The 14,236-nt window shown below is 45.3% G+C and overlaps 1 protein-coding gene across 4 annotated transcripts in view; it reads left to right on the top strand.

Moving 5' to 3' along the window:
- BRPF3 (bromodomain and PHD finger containing 3) overlaps positions 1-14,236 on the top strand; it is a 628,641-nt gene that overhangs the window by 368,448 nt on the left and 245,957 nt on the right. For all 4 annotated transcript variants that reach the window (XM_085651054.1, XM_085651053.1, XM_085651052.1 and 1 more), the window contains exon 5: positions 7,813-7,941. In XM_085651054.1, coding sequence (XP_085507180.1) covers positions 7,813-7,941 — 129 coding nt within the window. The remainder of the gene's footprint in view (positions 1-7,812; positions 7,942-14,236) is intronic.

Genomic DNA, 14,236 nt, shown 5'->3' with positions numbered 1-14,236 from the left:
ATGCCTTTTATCTTCACCTAGATGCATCAACACCAACCAAAAGTTAACCCAAGAATAGCCGCTTTTAACCCAAGTATAGTCACTAATAGATATAATGATTGAAACACATTACAATAATTCCATCCCATATGTATAGTCTAGTTTGTAATCAAATTATATAATGTATCTCCAATCTCATCCCTTTTCTAAATATTATTGTTTTCAAGTCATCTTTAAAAATTCAACTTAACAAGTTATTCATATCTATTTTGCTCCCAACTGTTTGACCTGCAGTGATGTAATTAAGATTCCCAAGTCAGTTTATTTCTGCATTATCAGACATACAGTTGTTTTATCTGTACACTTCAGCATACGCCAGATATTATTCCTCATTTATATATGTCCCTCATAGAAACTAACAGTTCCTTATCTATGTTGATTCCCAGCTCCACAGCTGGCAAGATAACAATCCATTTACTTTCCATTTGGCGTAATTTGAATGTTCTGTTGCCGCCTCTCTGGCCTGTTTGTGCCATATCCATACCATGAAATCCTATATTTATGATCTTTGTTACCATGTATAGTGTTGAAATGTACCGCAAGTGGATATTGTGTATTATTGTTGCGTATGGCCCTTATGTGTTCTTGAATTCTCTCTGTGAGAGGCCTCACAGTATTCCCAATGTATATTTTGTTACAAATACATTTGATGCAATACACTGTATGTGTTGTATTGCAATTAATGAAATGATTTATCATATATGTCTTTGTGGTATTATATTGAAATTTGGTTGTTTTATTCATTGCGAAGCAACAAATATTACACATACCACATTTGTAAAAGCCTTTGGGAGCAGTAGGTAACCATGTATTTGTTATCTTGGGCGGAATGTAACTTGGGCATAGCTGTTGTCTAAGTGTTTTCCCCCTTTTGAATGTAATAGCGGGTTTCTTGCCAATCTTGTCATGCAGGCACTGATCTTCTAATAGCAGATGCCAGTGTTTATTTAGTACTTTTGTATAACTCTATACAAACTGAGGAATAAGGTGTAATGAATCTGATTTTATTGTTATGGGAAGCATTTTTTCTGCATTTAGAAAGAAGTGTATTCCTATCTCTCTTGTCTGTTTTGTACCGTGCTTTGTCAATTATATCGGTGCTATACCCCTAGCCAAAAATCTTTTTTCAACTTGTGAAAGTTCAATTTGGTGACATCACTGCAGTTTCTTTTAATTCTGATCATTTCACCAAACGGAATGGATTTGATTTGTGAGGTTGGATGTGCACTTTCCGCATGCAGTAGGGCATTGCAGGCGGTGGGTTTTCTGAAAGGTATTGACAGTAATTTATCATTATCAACCACAATGGTGATATCTAAAACATTTATGCTCGTAGTGCTTTGTTCTTTCGTAAAACTCAGATTAAAAGGATTGTCATTCATGTATATAAACAACTCATCTAGCTCCTCAGTGGTACCAGACCAGACCAGAAAAGTAAGATGTCATCTATGTATCTCCCTAGATACAGAATGTTGTTTGTTAGATTGGAAGGGCCTTTTCGCCACAGATGTATCAATTCATAATAGCCCATATAGAGGTTGGCCAAGGACGGCGAAAATTTCACCCCCATGGCCACCCCTCTTATTTGACGAAACCAACTGCCATTGTGTAATGGCCATCAACTCCATCCTTAGATTGTTTTTTTCCGCCATTGGGTTCGGATGCAATTTTTACGCTCCGGTTCGAAATCTCCATTTCAAACTTTTTCGACGCGCAAAACTTCCACAAACTCTTCGGATTGACTTCGAACATCTTCATCTTTGACACGCCTTTCATCGGCTCGATTCCGATCGTCGACGCGGGCCGCGGGGCCTATCCACGCCGTAAGGCCTACGGCTCATGAAAAGGACGCCATTCAAAAAATGCCCCCAGTGTGGAGCAAAATTCCCCGCACAGTGACCATCACAAGGTTTGCAACCTGTGCCTCTCACCTGAACACGACGAGTCCAGCTGTCCAGCCTGCGCATCCTTTCGATCGAAGAAGACTATTCGAGATCGAAGAGCTCGACTTCACATCATGGCGCAGAGATCAGCTCCGGAACCAGAAGACATCTTCGACGAAGGCCCGGATGTCCCAGAGGAAGATTCCGAAGCTCTCAAAATCGTGTCAGAGGTAGACGACTCAGACGACCCCATCACTCCTGGTCAACGAGTGAGTACTACTGCCCCTACCCCAACCCCACCACCAAAACCGAAGGCACTGGTCAAGACTTCGCCTGTTGGCCCAGTCGTGACTGAAAACACACTTCAGAATTCGCGCCTCCTAGCCCGGCACCGAAGAAAAAAGACAAGCCTTCCGGTAGCTCGGGACCGAGCAAAGCTCACGTAATCGTCCCGCCGGCGCCGAAGCCAAAGGAACACTCTGCTCCGAAATCGGTTCCGACGCCTTCCACCTCCAAAGGCAAATCGACCCCGAAAATCTCGAAGTTCATAGATAAGCCGGTTTCCAACGCTTCCAAGCCTAAAGATCTCGCTTTGGCTCCGAAACCAAGACCCTCGGAACCAAAAGACAAGCCTAAGGGCTCTACCACACCTCCTAAGGCCAAAGACCATAAAACTGCGCACCAGCCAAGCTCGGAACCGAACAAATCGGCACCGAAGGCAGTTTCCGAGGAAGAGGAACATTTTCACCCGGATCCTGTCGATCCTAGGCAGAAAAAGATTTATATTAATCCTGAAACAGGACATGTCACAGCTGTGCCATGTAAGAAGAGGAAGTTAGACACAGCACCTGCCACTCCAGTGCCTGTGAAAAAGAAGGACTCTGCTACATCACCTATGCCTCCTCCTTCTCCTGCACTTCCTTCTAACCCACCTCCTCTCCCAAAATCTGTTACACCACCGCTGCCTGTCACTTCTCCACCACATACACCACCTCCAGATGATGATGATGATGACCAAGGGGTGGGGGGTGACCCAAATGACCCGTTCACAGATCCAGACGACCAACCACAAGATGATTGGGAGTACCCTGTCCCTACAGATCTGCCAGACCTCCCAAGGCCCCAGCCATACCTCTCATAACCATCTCCCCCAGACGATAACATTGGTTTTGGACAACTGCTTAATAGGGCTGCCGCTTATCACAGCATCACAATGCACTCAGACACACCAGAAGAGGATTTCCTTTTGGATACATTCGAACAGTCCCAAAAGACAGGGCAAATATTGCCAATGATCAAAGGGGTCATTAAACATGCCCCTGAAGTGTTCAAAGATCCCGTACGTGCCAGGATTCTGAACCCTAGAATCGATAAGAAATATAGACCTGCCCCTAGAGACCCTGCTTACATTAAAGGACAGCTGCCTTTGAATTCTCTAGTAGTTTCCAACGCTAGAAAGCGCACCAACTAACAAACCTCCGGGGATGCGCCACCCCCGGATAAAGAATCCAAATTACTGGACGCTTCTGGCAAAAGGGTAGCTGCGCAGGCAGCCAATCACTGGCGCATAGCCAACACGCAAGCACTGCTGGCTAGGTATGATAGGGCCCACTATGACCAACTGGAAACCCTATTACAACATTTGCCTGACCAATTTAAAACCCAAGCAAATGATCTCATCCAAGAGAGCAAGCTAATTTCAAACGCGTCAATTAACTGCGCACTTGACGCGGCAGACACTGCCTCTAGATCCATCAATACCAGTGTACTCCTTAGACTACATGCCTGGCTGCACATTTCAGGCTTTAAGCAGGAGGTCCAGACTACCATCCTTAACCAGCCTTTCAACCAAGAACAACTTTTTGGCCCGACTGTAGACACTGCACTTGAAAAGATGAAGAAAGACACTGAAACTGCTAAGTCCATGGGAGCGTTACAGTCTCCACAAATACGTGGCTCCTTTCGTGGCTCCTTCTATAGAGGAGCCTCCAAAAACATGGGTGCAGACACCTCAATTTAAAGCCACTACACAAACATCCCCCAATAGAGGATATTTTAGAGGTTGATACAGAGGGAATAACGATAAAGGAAGAAGCAGAGGTGATAACAACCCCGCACCTCCCCCACTACAAAACAGTGATTTCCCTCCGCTCCCCCCAGACCATTCCACTCCGGTCGGGGGAAGATTATCACAGTTCCTACCTGTCTGTAATTCCATCACAACAGACGAGTGGGTAAGACAGTAAGGTTACTGCCTGGAACTTACAGCTACTCCCCCACACATACCACCCAAGCAGCGCCCAATGTCCACAGATCATCTCACGCTCCTAAAACAAGAGGTTCTCTCACTGCTTCTAAAGCACATAATAGAGCCTGTTCACTTACAACATCAAGGAACAGGGATTTACTCTCTTTACTTCCTAATACCCAAAAAGGACGGGATACTCGACCGCAGACCCCTCAACCTATATATACACTCTGATCATTTTCATATGATCACTCTCCATCAAGTGCTCCCGCTGCTACAACAAGGCGATTTCCTTGCCACTCTAGATCTCAAGGACGCTTACTTCCACATTCCCATACATCCTGCTCACAGGAAGTATCTAAGGTTTTTAGTGGACGGACAACACTATCAGTTCAAAGTCCTTTCATTTGGAGTCACCACCGCACCCAGAGTATTCACAAAGTGTCTTGCGGTAGTGGCAGCACATCTGAGAAGACAACAGATCCACTTCTTGCCATATCTGGACGACTGGCTAATAAAAGCCAAGTCATTCACCCAATATGTTCAACACACTCACCAAACCATCCCAACATTACATAACTTGGGGTTCACGGTCAGCTACACCAAGTCGCATCTCCAGCCCTCTCATATACACAAATATCTGGGGGCCACAATAAACAGCTCCACAGCATATCCCAGTCCAGCCAGCATACAGGCCCTCATCACAAAATTTTAAGCCCAACACTCTCCCAGCCAGAGTATTCATGCAACTCATAGGCATGATGGCATCTTGCATTTTTATTGTACTTTATGAAAGACTTCAAATGCGCCCCTTACAGGAATGTCTAGCACATCAGTGGAATCAGGCTCAAGGACAACTTACAGGTCTGGTGTTGGTAGACAGCCGCACACATCGCTCTCTGCAGTGGTGGAACACAAAAAACTTGTCCAAAGGGCAGCCGTTCCTCAAACCTCTTCCACAGATAGTACTCACGACAGACGCATCACTCACAGGATGGGGAGCCCATCTCCTCGGACATACAACCCAAGGCAAGTGGACCACTCAACAAAAAGTGCTCCACATCAATCATCTGGATCTACTAGCAAAATTCCTAGCTCTAAAATCATTCCAAGTACATGTACAAAACAAAGCTGTCCTGATGCGCACAGACAACAGGACAGCCATGTACTACATACAAAAACAAGGAGGCACATATTCTCTGCAGCTGTCCCAGCTCGCACAGAACATTTGGAGATGGTCCATCCCACAAAATATATATCTTCTTGCGGAACACCTTCCAGGAGTTCACAATCAGATTGCGGATCTGTTAAGTCGACAGACACAACAGATTCACAAATGGGAACTACATCCCCAAGTTCTTCTACCATTTTTCCAGATGTGGGGCCAACCAGACATAGATCTGTTCGCCACACACAAAAACGCAAAATGCCCAACCTTCGCCGCCAGGTTTCCACACCCCTTGTCCAAAGGCAATGCGATATGGATGAACTGGTCAGGTAGATTTCATACACTTTTCCGCCACTCCCACTGATTCCACTAGTAGTACGCAAGCTCCGACAACAGTCTCTCAAACTAATCTTAGTAGCTTCCACATGGGCACGCCAACCGTGGTTCACAACACTGTTGGAGCTCTCACTAGTTCCGCACCAAAAACTACACCTGTCCCCATCTCTGCTAACGCAGAACCATGGAGAGATCAGACATCCAGATCCAGGTCAGCTGAATCTGGCGATCTGGCTCCTGAAGTCCTAGAGTTTGGTTACCTTAACCTACCACCAGACTGTGTGAACATCATTAAAGAAGCTAGACGCCCTACTACTAGAGCTTGCTATGTTGCAAAATGGAAAAGATTTGCTATTTACTGCACCCACAACCATATTGATCCACTGGATGCCTCCATCCAAAATATCATTTGTTACCTACTGCACTTGCAAAGATGTAATCTAGCATACTCATCCATACGTTTACATCTAGCAGCACTTACTGCTTATCTGCAAAACAGACAACACTTGTCACTTTTTAGAGTCCCTGGACTGAAAAGAATCATTCCTCCTAGGTTACCACCCTCTCCAGTGTGGAATCTAAATATTGTTCTTACCAGGCTCATGGGACCCCCTTTTGAACCTTTACATAAATGCGAACTACAGTTCCTCACATGGAAAGTAGCTTTCCTTGTTGCCATCACATCTCTTAAAAGAGTAAGTGAGATCCAGGCTTTAACCATACAAGAACCATTCTTACAATTACATCGTAACAGGGTGGTTCTCAGAACTAACTCAAAATTCCTTCCTAAAGTCATCTCTCCATTTCATCTTAACCAATCAGTTGAGTTACCAGTGTTTTTTCCAAACCCGGACTCCGTAGCGGACAGAGCTCTACACACTCTCGATGTAAAAAGAGCCCTGCTTTATTACATTGACAGAACCAAATCCTTTCGCAAAACAAAACAATTGTTTGTAGCTTTCGCCCCACCACATAAGGGTAATCCCATCTCCAAAGCTGGGATTGCGAGGTGGATTGTTATATGTATCCAAATATGCTACCAGAAAGCAAAACGCACATTAACAATTCCCCCTAGGGCGCATTCCACACGCTAACTAGGGGCCTCTATGGCATTTTTAGGGAACATTCCCCTAGAAGACATATGTAAGGCAGCAACATGGTCTACAACACACACCTTCACTAAACACTATTGTGTTGTCGTGCAAGCCAAGCAGCAAGCTTCTGTGGGCCAAGCTGTTCTTAAAACTCTTTCAATCTACTGCAACCGATACAGGTGACCACCGCTAGGGGAGATACTGCTGTACAGTCTATGCAAGTGTGTGATCTGCAGCTCATATGTCTCGAACGGAAAATGCTACTTACCAGTATGCATCTGTTCTTGGCATGTAGAGCTGCAGATCCTCACATGCCCACCCACCTCCCCGGGACCTTTATCTGTTCCAGTTCTATCTTACTTAGATATATACACATGGACATATTTTTCTTTCTACTAACTCCATCTTTTCCCATCATGGCGATAAACAATCTAAGGATGGAGTTGATGCCCATGCGCACTATCGTCCAAGGGAGGAGTCACCTATCTCATGACTACAAAGACTTCTTCCAAGACAACAACAAGGTGCAAGCATCCGAGCCCAACACCAGATGGCGATCTAATGCAAGTGTGAGGATCTGCAGCTCTACATGCCAAGAACAGATGCATACTGGTAAGTAGCATTTTCCTTCCTCACCAGCAGAAACATCAGGATGAGGTCATGGTATTAAAGGTCCCATGAAAGTCACTGCTATAGTGGGGCATGATGGGGTAGAGGTGCTGTTGATGTACCTAAAGGATACATCTCAGATTTCTGTATTGTTTAGGCTGAGGTCTAGCTAGCTCTAATACCATCACTTTCATTTATTTCTTTGTCAAAATTGCAAGGAAGATAATAATAATAACTTAGGTGCTTTGCTAGTCACATTTTAAAAATAATTGCCTTCTTTCATAAAAAAAAAAAGTGCAGTTTGGTTAATGTAGCTCTTATGCAACTGGTAATGATATATTTTATACCAAAGCGGACTTTATACAAAAAGTTGAAATCTAGATTACAATTGACTAATTTTTCCATATTTATTTATTCTTTCACTGTTCTGTTCAGGTGAAGGTGCAGCAGGCTGCTTTGGAACTCCAGCTAACTCCATTTAATGTTTTGTTGCGTACAACGTTGGATTTACTGCAGGAGAAGGATCCCGCCCGCATTTTTGCAGATCCTGTGAACCTGAAAGAGGTGAGTAACCTTGCCTGAATGGTATGGCTCCTTTTCTGTATTAAGCCATTTTGGGGTGTGTTTGTGGGAACCATCCTACTAAACATAGACTTTTTCTTTTACTCACATTTACATTGGGTGTTGAATTTGAGCTTGTGCACTGTGATTGATTACCCTTGAGTAAATTAATTGTTGAGGGAGGTTTTGAAGAGACAAATAGCTATTACAGCCTTTGAAAGTGGCTGATCTTTCTTCTCTAGTGCATCTGATGTTATTTGAAATTTGTCTTCCTGTCTGTTTCTAATTTGTAGAGGTTATGTTTGGGAGGAAGTACAAGGCTATATTTCCCTATTTCCCATAGCCTTCTATTTCCCCCTGTCAGTTTGAGTTTTTCTCCTACTTGTGCGAAAATCCAATGAAAACATCTCTTATTAGAATGCACAGCCATTCCTATATGCAGTGTATTTCCTTTCTATTCTTATGGATGGAGCAGCGATAGTTCGGGGATTGTCTAGTATGTGGCCTGGCAGAAATATATTCTTTAACACTAACAACCCACATTCAATGAGCGCATTTTGGAATATAAAGGTGGCGATGAGGAACCTTTCAGTGATAATGGATGGGTGTGATTCAGCTAAATGTTAAAAGAAGCTAATTGTCCATCTTAGTTTCTCTTTCTCTTCCTGCCTTCACATGACCCTCACTTTTTTCAGGCATATGTGTGCACAAAATGTTTCTTTAAAGGCAATGTTTAGGCCTGGGCGTAGTTCACAGAGTTCTGCAACACGGATCTCCACAAAGTGACAAAACTACTGAGTTCCGCAAGCAGCGAAGTGCAGCGCGAAATACCGTTCGCGATATTTCTGCCGCTCGGGTAGAAATTCTACCCGAATGGCAGCTGGCACTCGCCAACTTACCATTGGCGATCGTGAGCAGTGAAGCTGATCTTCCTGCCGCTTGGGTAGATATTCTACCTGAGAGGCATCTCGTGCTCGCCAACTTACTGTTGCCGATTGTAAGTGGGGAAAAAACTCTGCTCTGCGGAGCGGAGTTGTCTGCCCTTCGCGAACTCCGCGGAGCGTAGAGTGCAGAAAACTCCGAAAACTCCACAAACATAGCAGAGTTCGCTGTCCAGGGTTAGTAATGGTGACTATTTTAATCGTACAATTTTCCTACCTGCAGCCTCTGACCGGCGGATTTCTACCCTGCCTGCTCCTGTTGCCCTACTTCCTGCAGCCGTCCCGTTCTCCCGCCGCTGCGTGACTACCATCGCGGCCGCAGTGGGGAGACGGGACCACATGACCCAGCAGCCCTAGCGGACTCAACCACCTGGCCAATCGGAGCGTGCCAGGAGGCGTTTAAATTTTCGGCGCTGCTCCCGCGTCGCGGGACCGCGCGCGGGTAGCGCCGGGAGAAGCCCGGGACAAGGGCGGGACCGTCTGTGGCCGTCCGGGGCCGAAGGAGGCCGGGCTGGGCCCCACCCTTTACACCTGGCATCAGAAGTAAGCTGCTGCTAGTCATATTACTTGGGCAACTGACTATCGCACAAACACTGACTATTATTTCACATTGGTTCCGTGTGAAAATGGCAGGGAAGGGGAAACGTTCCACAGCCCCCTCCACAATTACAGGGACTATGGACCAATTCATTACCCGTGCTGTCTCGGTCCTGGACCATGAAATCGCCATTACTGAAAGACGCCTCTCGATAGACCCCTCACTTGTTAGGCGTTCATCACTGGGCCCCCTAGCTGGCGGGGTTGGGTGGGTTCTCTTTGGTTCGTAGCGTTTTTGAGGGTGGGGGTTTTCTTTCTGGGTTTATAGGCTTGTTTGGAAAAGCAGATGACGGACAGTGGATCATCCGGACCAGCCTCGACATCCTTCTGAGCCCCCGTTGAATTTCGCCGCCCGACCCCAGGGTTGTGGGCTGAATGGCTGTGTAAGAAACTTACGGCGGGGGGACGGAGGGGGGTGTCTCATTGATCTTGCTTGTTATATAATGCTGGTCGATTATGTAACGATGTACTGATTCCTGCAATAAAAATATATTTAAAAAACAAAAAATCACTGGGCCCCCTAGCTCTCGTAAAATCACCAAGTAACTTTAGAGAGCAGTCACGAGAGGAGGCGCCATTACTTTCACCAGATATCACTGATTCAGTGGCCGCATCGCTAGTAGAGGAAGTTGTATCCATACCTGCACCTAAAGCCCCCCGCCCTCAGACTAGAGCAGGGGCCAGATCTACTACATCTACCAGGCCAGTTACACAGAAAAGGAAAAGGGGAGGGGTGACGGATGGCACCAGGCCGGCAAAAATTCCCAAAGCACCTAAAAACATGGTTCCTCTTGATTCATCAAGCACTAGTGTCCGCACTTCTATGACTGACACTAGTACACTCGCTTTACCTCCATTTGATCCAAGCAACTTTGCTCTTCAGCTAGAGTGCATTGTTCGTTCCCTAATTACCCCTCTAATGGAAAGGATTGAAATGGTTGTACTTAAAGTAGATAAATTGGAACAAACCATTTTGAATAATTTTTGCTCGCTAAAGAATGTCGTTAAGTTATGCACCATGGACATACCTAAAACTAATTGCCCACCGAGAGCTAACTCTGTTGTTCCTGTTCCATTTTCATCTGATATACCGCCTGTCCCTGCCCCTGCTCCAACCGCTGTAGATATTCCAATCTTAAATACCCAACAACCGCTACGGCAGGTGGGAACGACACAAAATAGCCAATCCCCGAGGCGGGAGGGTTGGTCAAGCAAAGCATCCCAGGATACCAATACTAATATCACGTACCCAGGTAGCTTGAGCACTAACTTAGACACCTCAAACATTGCTCCCCAAGGTAATGACTCTAGGCCATCCTCGATCCAACTACACCTCCCTCGTGAATCCTTCCCCTATGTTGTAGTTTTAGCGGGCGTTCCCGAACTCCCCACTAACAAAAATGAATCTTATGAGCAATTAAAAAACAAAGTTAGCCATTGGCTCAACATTCATAGACCAATTCCAAATGAATTGAATGGTCGGATTCTATTTGTTAGAAGGGTACAATGGGTAGGTTCTCAACCCAAAAATATTCGGGGAGATTGTATTATTGTCAATTTCAAAGACGAACGCCTTTCTAGGTTTATTATGGAAAACACACCCTATGGTCCTAGATCTGGAATAGAGGTGCACGACCTAAACTATTTTTATACCCCAGGCATTTGCCACTGACAATTTTATAGTATGAAAACCCCCTCAATTCCCATGACATCAGGGGCTAACGATAGTTTACTTATAGATGGCGTGGCAGTCACTTCTGTGGCCTTATTGTCGCCCTCAACTAGGTTGGAAGAGAGGGTAAATGTATCTATAAGCCTTGCTGAGCCCCATGTCATATGTCCGAGTAAAAACTTTGGTACCCTTTTGTCTTGGAACTTGGCTGGTATCATGACTAAAATTGACACACCTGACTGGGTCAGATTTATTAACGATTATGATGTCTGCCTATTTCAGGAAACATGGTCCTCCGAGGCTCGGTTTATGCCGGGTTATCTGAATTTTTATGTTTCAGCAACCAAAGGCCCAAAAGGCCGCCCTTCTGGCGGACTAACTATATGGGCTCGCCAGGATTTGTTCTCACGCGCTGTTGTAATTGACACTGGGTCCCGGGATATCCAACTGGTGAGGCTCACTTTCGGTCCCAAGAGTACTTTGGATATATATAACATCTATCTTCGGGGAACGAAGGGGAAAAAGTCAAGCGAGTTGGAAATCCTAACTACACTTATAGAATCTAAATCGTGTAGTAGGGACCTGATCGTAGCTGGGGACTTCAATGTTACTTTCGAACCCCTCCTAGATAGCGACTCTGAATGGGGCCTTGACCCCGATGAGGACCTACGCTGGGGTATTCCAGTGCTTTCGCTACCTCCCATCAAACGGTGGTCTACGGTAGCAATACAGGTCAACGCACTTTGCCTAGAAAGCGGTCTTCGGGCATTGAATGGAAGAGCTAAAGGGGATAAGTTGGGAGCATCCACCTTTGACAACGGCCGTTCAGCTAGTAGGATTGATTATGTCCTATGTTGTCTGAGGTTGTGGTCTCTTCTCATTGACATGGAGGTGGTGCTAAGATTAGAGAGTGATCACAACCCCATCTGCGTTTCTCACAGTTGGTGGGGCAAATCCTGTTCATTGTTAAAGGAACCAATTTTGGTCCCCCCAGCATGTGTGCCAACTAATGACATGCGAAGGTTAAAATGGACATCAGTAAAGTCCAATGACTCAGCAATAGCCTGCATCAATACTAATCTCTCTGTAATTAATGCAAACCTTGAGGACATTTTGAAAAACCGAGATCAAAATGTGCAAGTAACCAGACTACATGAGTCTTTTTTTGAGGGTATACGTCCCTTCTTTTTCAAGCAAATAAGACAGGGTATCAAGCCACCGCTCAAGCAACCAAGGTGGTACGATAAACAATGTAAAAGTGCAAGACGCACCTTGGCTAAAGCCCTCTCCAGTGGGTGTACACCACTCATTCAATCAGCAAGATCTGCCTATAGGAAAAGCATCGCCCAAGCCAAAATAAAATGGGACGAATTGTTTTGGCAGGACCTGAAGGAGGCCAGCCATTCCCGGGATGCTAGATTGTTTTGGAACGTGCTGAAGTGGGGTAGAGGAGGCTCATCTGAAAACCCTACAAATTATGTCACACAAGAGGATTGGTTGGGCTATTTTAAACCCCAATATGCGCGAGACCCCCACTACACAATTCCGGGCACAATGCCTTATGTTTTCTATTCGCCCGGGCCTTTTACCCCCAAAGATGTTCTAGCTGCACTGTCCTGCGTAGCTGCAGGACGGGCCCCTGGCTTGGACGGTGTTCCTTCTGATCTCTTCCTAGAGAATAAAGCTCCATGGAGTAAGTATATCACCCTTATAGCGAACGCCGTGGCTGAAGGCGCACCAATACCCAAATCTTGAGGGGGCGCCGTTATAATTCCAATTTACAAAAAGGGCGATAAAAGCCTTCCTGGGAACTACAGACCCATCAGCCTAATTGACACAATCCAAAAAGTCATTGGGAGGATGGTACTGAATGAGGTACTCATTTGGATTGAAGCAAATGAGATTCTTTCTAGCCTCCAGGCGGGCTTCCGCAAATCCATCAGCACCATTGACCAGGTGTTCCGCTTTAAGCAATTGCTATGGAAGGTTGTTGAACTGGGCAAAGGTAGTCTCTATGTCACTTTTGTGGACTTAAGAGCTGCCTTTGACCTTGTCCCCCGTGAACAGCTTTGGAGGGTTCTAGAAAAGCTGGGTCTATCCCTGGAACTCCTGACTCTAATAAGAAGATTGCATGAGTCCAATGTTGCAAAAATACAATGGGGCGGTCTGGGGGAATCAACCACTGAGTTTCCCGTTGAGCGGGGTGTGCGTCAAGGATGTGCAATGGCCCCAACACTTTTTTCCTTGTACATTAATGGAATAGTGGACTATATGCTCCAGGCCAACACTGATGCTCCAAAATTGGCAGGTGCACCCATACCAATATTAATGTTTGCCGACGACACTCTTATAGTGTCTAAAACCCCGAGCGGCATGCAAAGGGCACTGTCAATTTTTGAAATTTTTTGTAAAGATTATGGATTGGAGGTCAATGTGGCAAAGACAAAGCTTATGACCTTTAACCCACACACAAGCTATAGAGCCGGTAAGCTTATAATGAACGGCCAAATTCTCGAGGAGGTAACTAACTTTACATATTTAGGCATTCAAATGTCTCTCAACAATCGGTGGAATAGGCATTTAGAAATGTCAACACTGAAACTTACCCAGATCTCGGGAACGCTGGTTAAAGAGTTTAAAAAATCCATCACCAAACCTGTTAAACCAGTGTTACAAGTCTATGAGGCAAAGGCCCTAAACTCAGTCCTGTATGGAGCAGAGCTCTGGGGCTTTGATACATTAACATCCCTCACTGCAGTTGAAAATAAATTTTTTCGTTCTATTATAGGCTTGCCACAAAGCACGCCAATGGTCCCACTGCTGCGTTACGACCTAGGCAGAAAGGCCATCAAAGACTTGGCCAATCTCCGTCCAGTTTTATACTGGAGGAGAATATGGACCACACCGGAGCTTCGATCTTACGCAGTGGGTATCATGGACGTAATTCAGGCTGATAAGTTTTACAAAATTAAGTGGTTAAGGAACCTTCGAGAATCCTTAAAAGCTTTGGGGCTGGAAAACTTATGGAACGACCCAGTTGCCGCTGAATTTCCTGTAAAACAGCTTTTGAAAAAACTTTATTGGGATA

The sequence above is a fragment of the Triturus cristatus genome, chromosome 1_1 (genome assembly GCF_964204655.1).
Source record: "Triturus cristatus chromosome 1_1, aTriCri1.1, whole genome shotgun sequence".
In the NCBI taxonomy this organism is placed as follows: Eukaryota; Metazoa; Chordata; class Amphibia; order Caudata; family Salamandridae; genus Triturus; species Triturus cristatus.
Note: the sequence above shows the minus strand (reverse complement) of the source record. Positions and strands in the feature narration are given on the sequence as shown.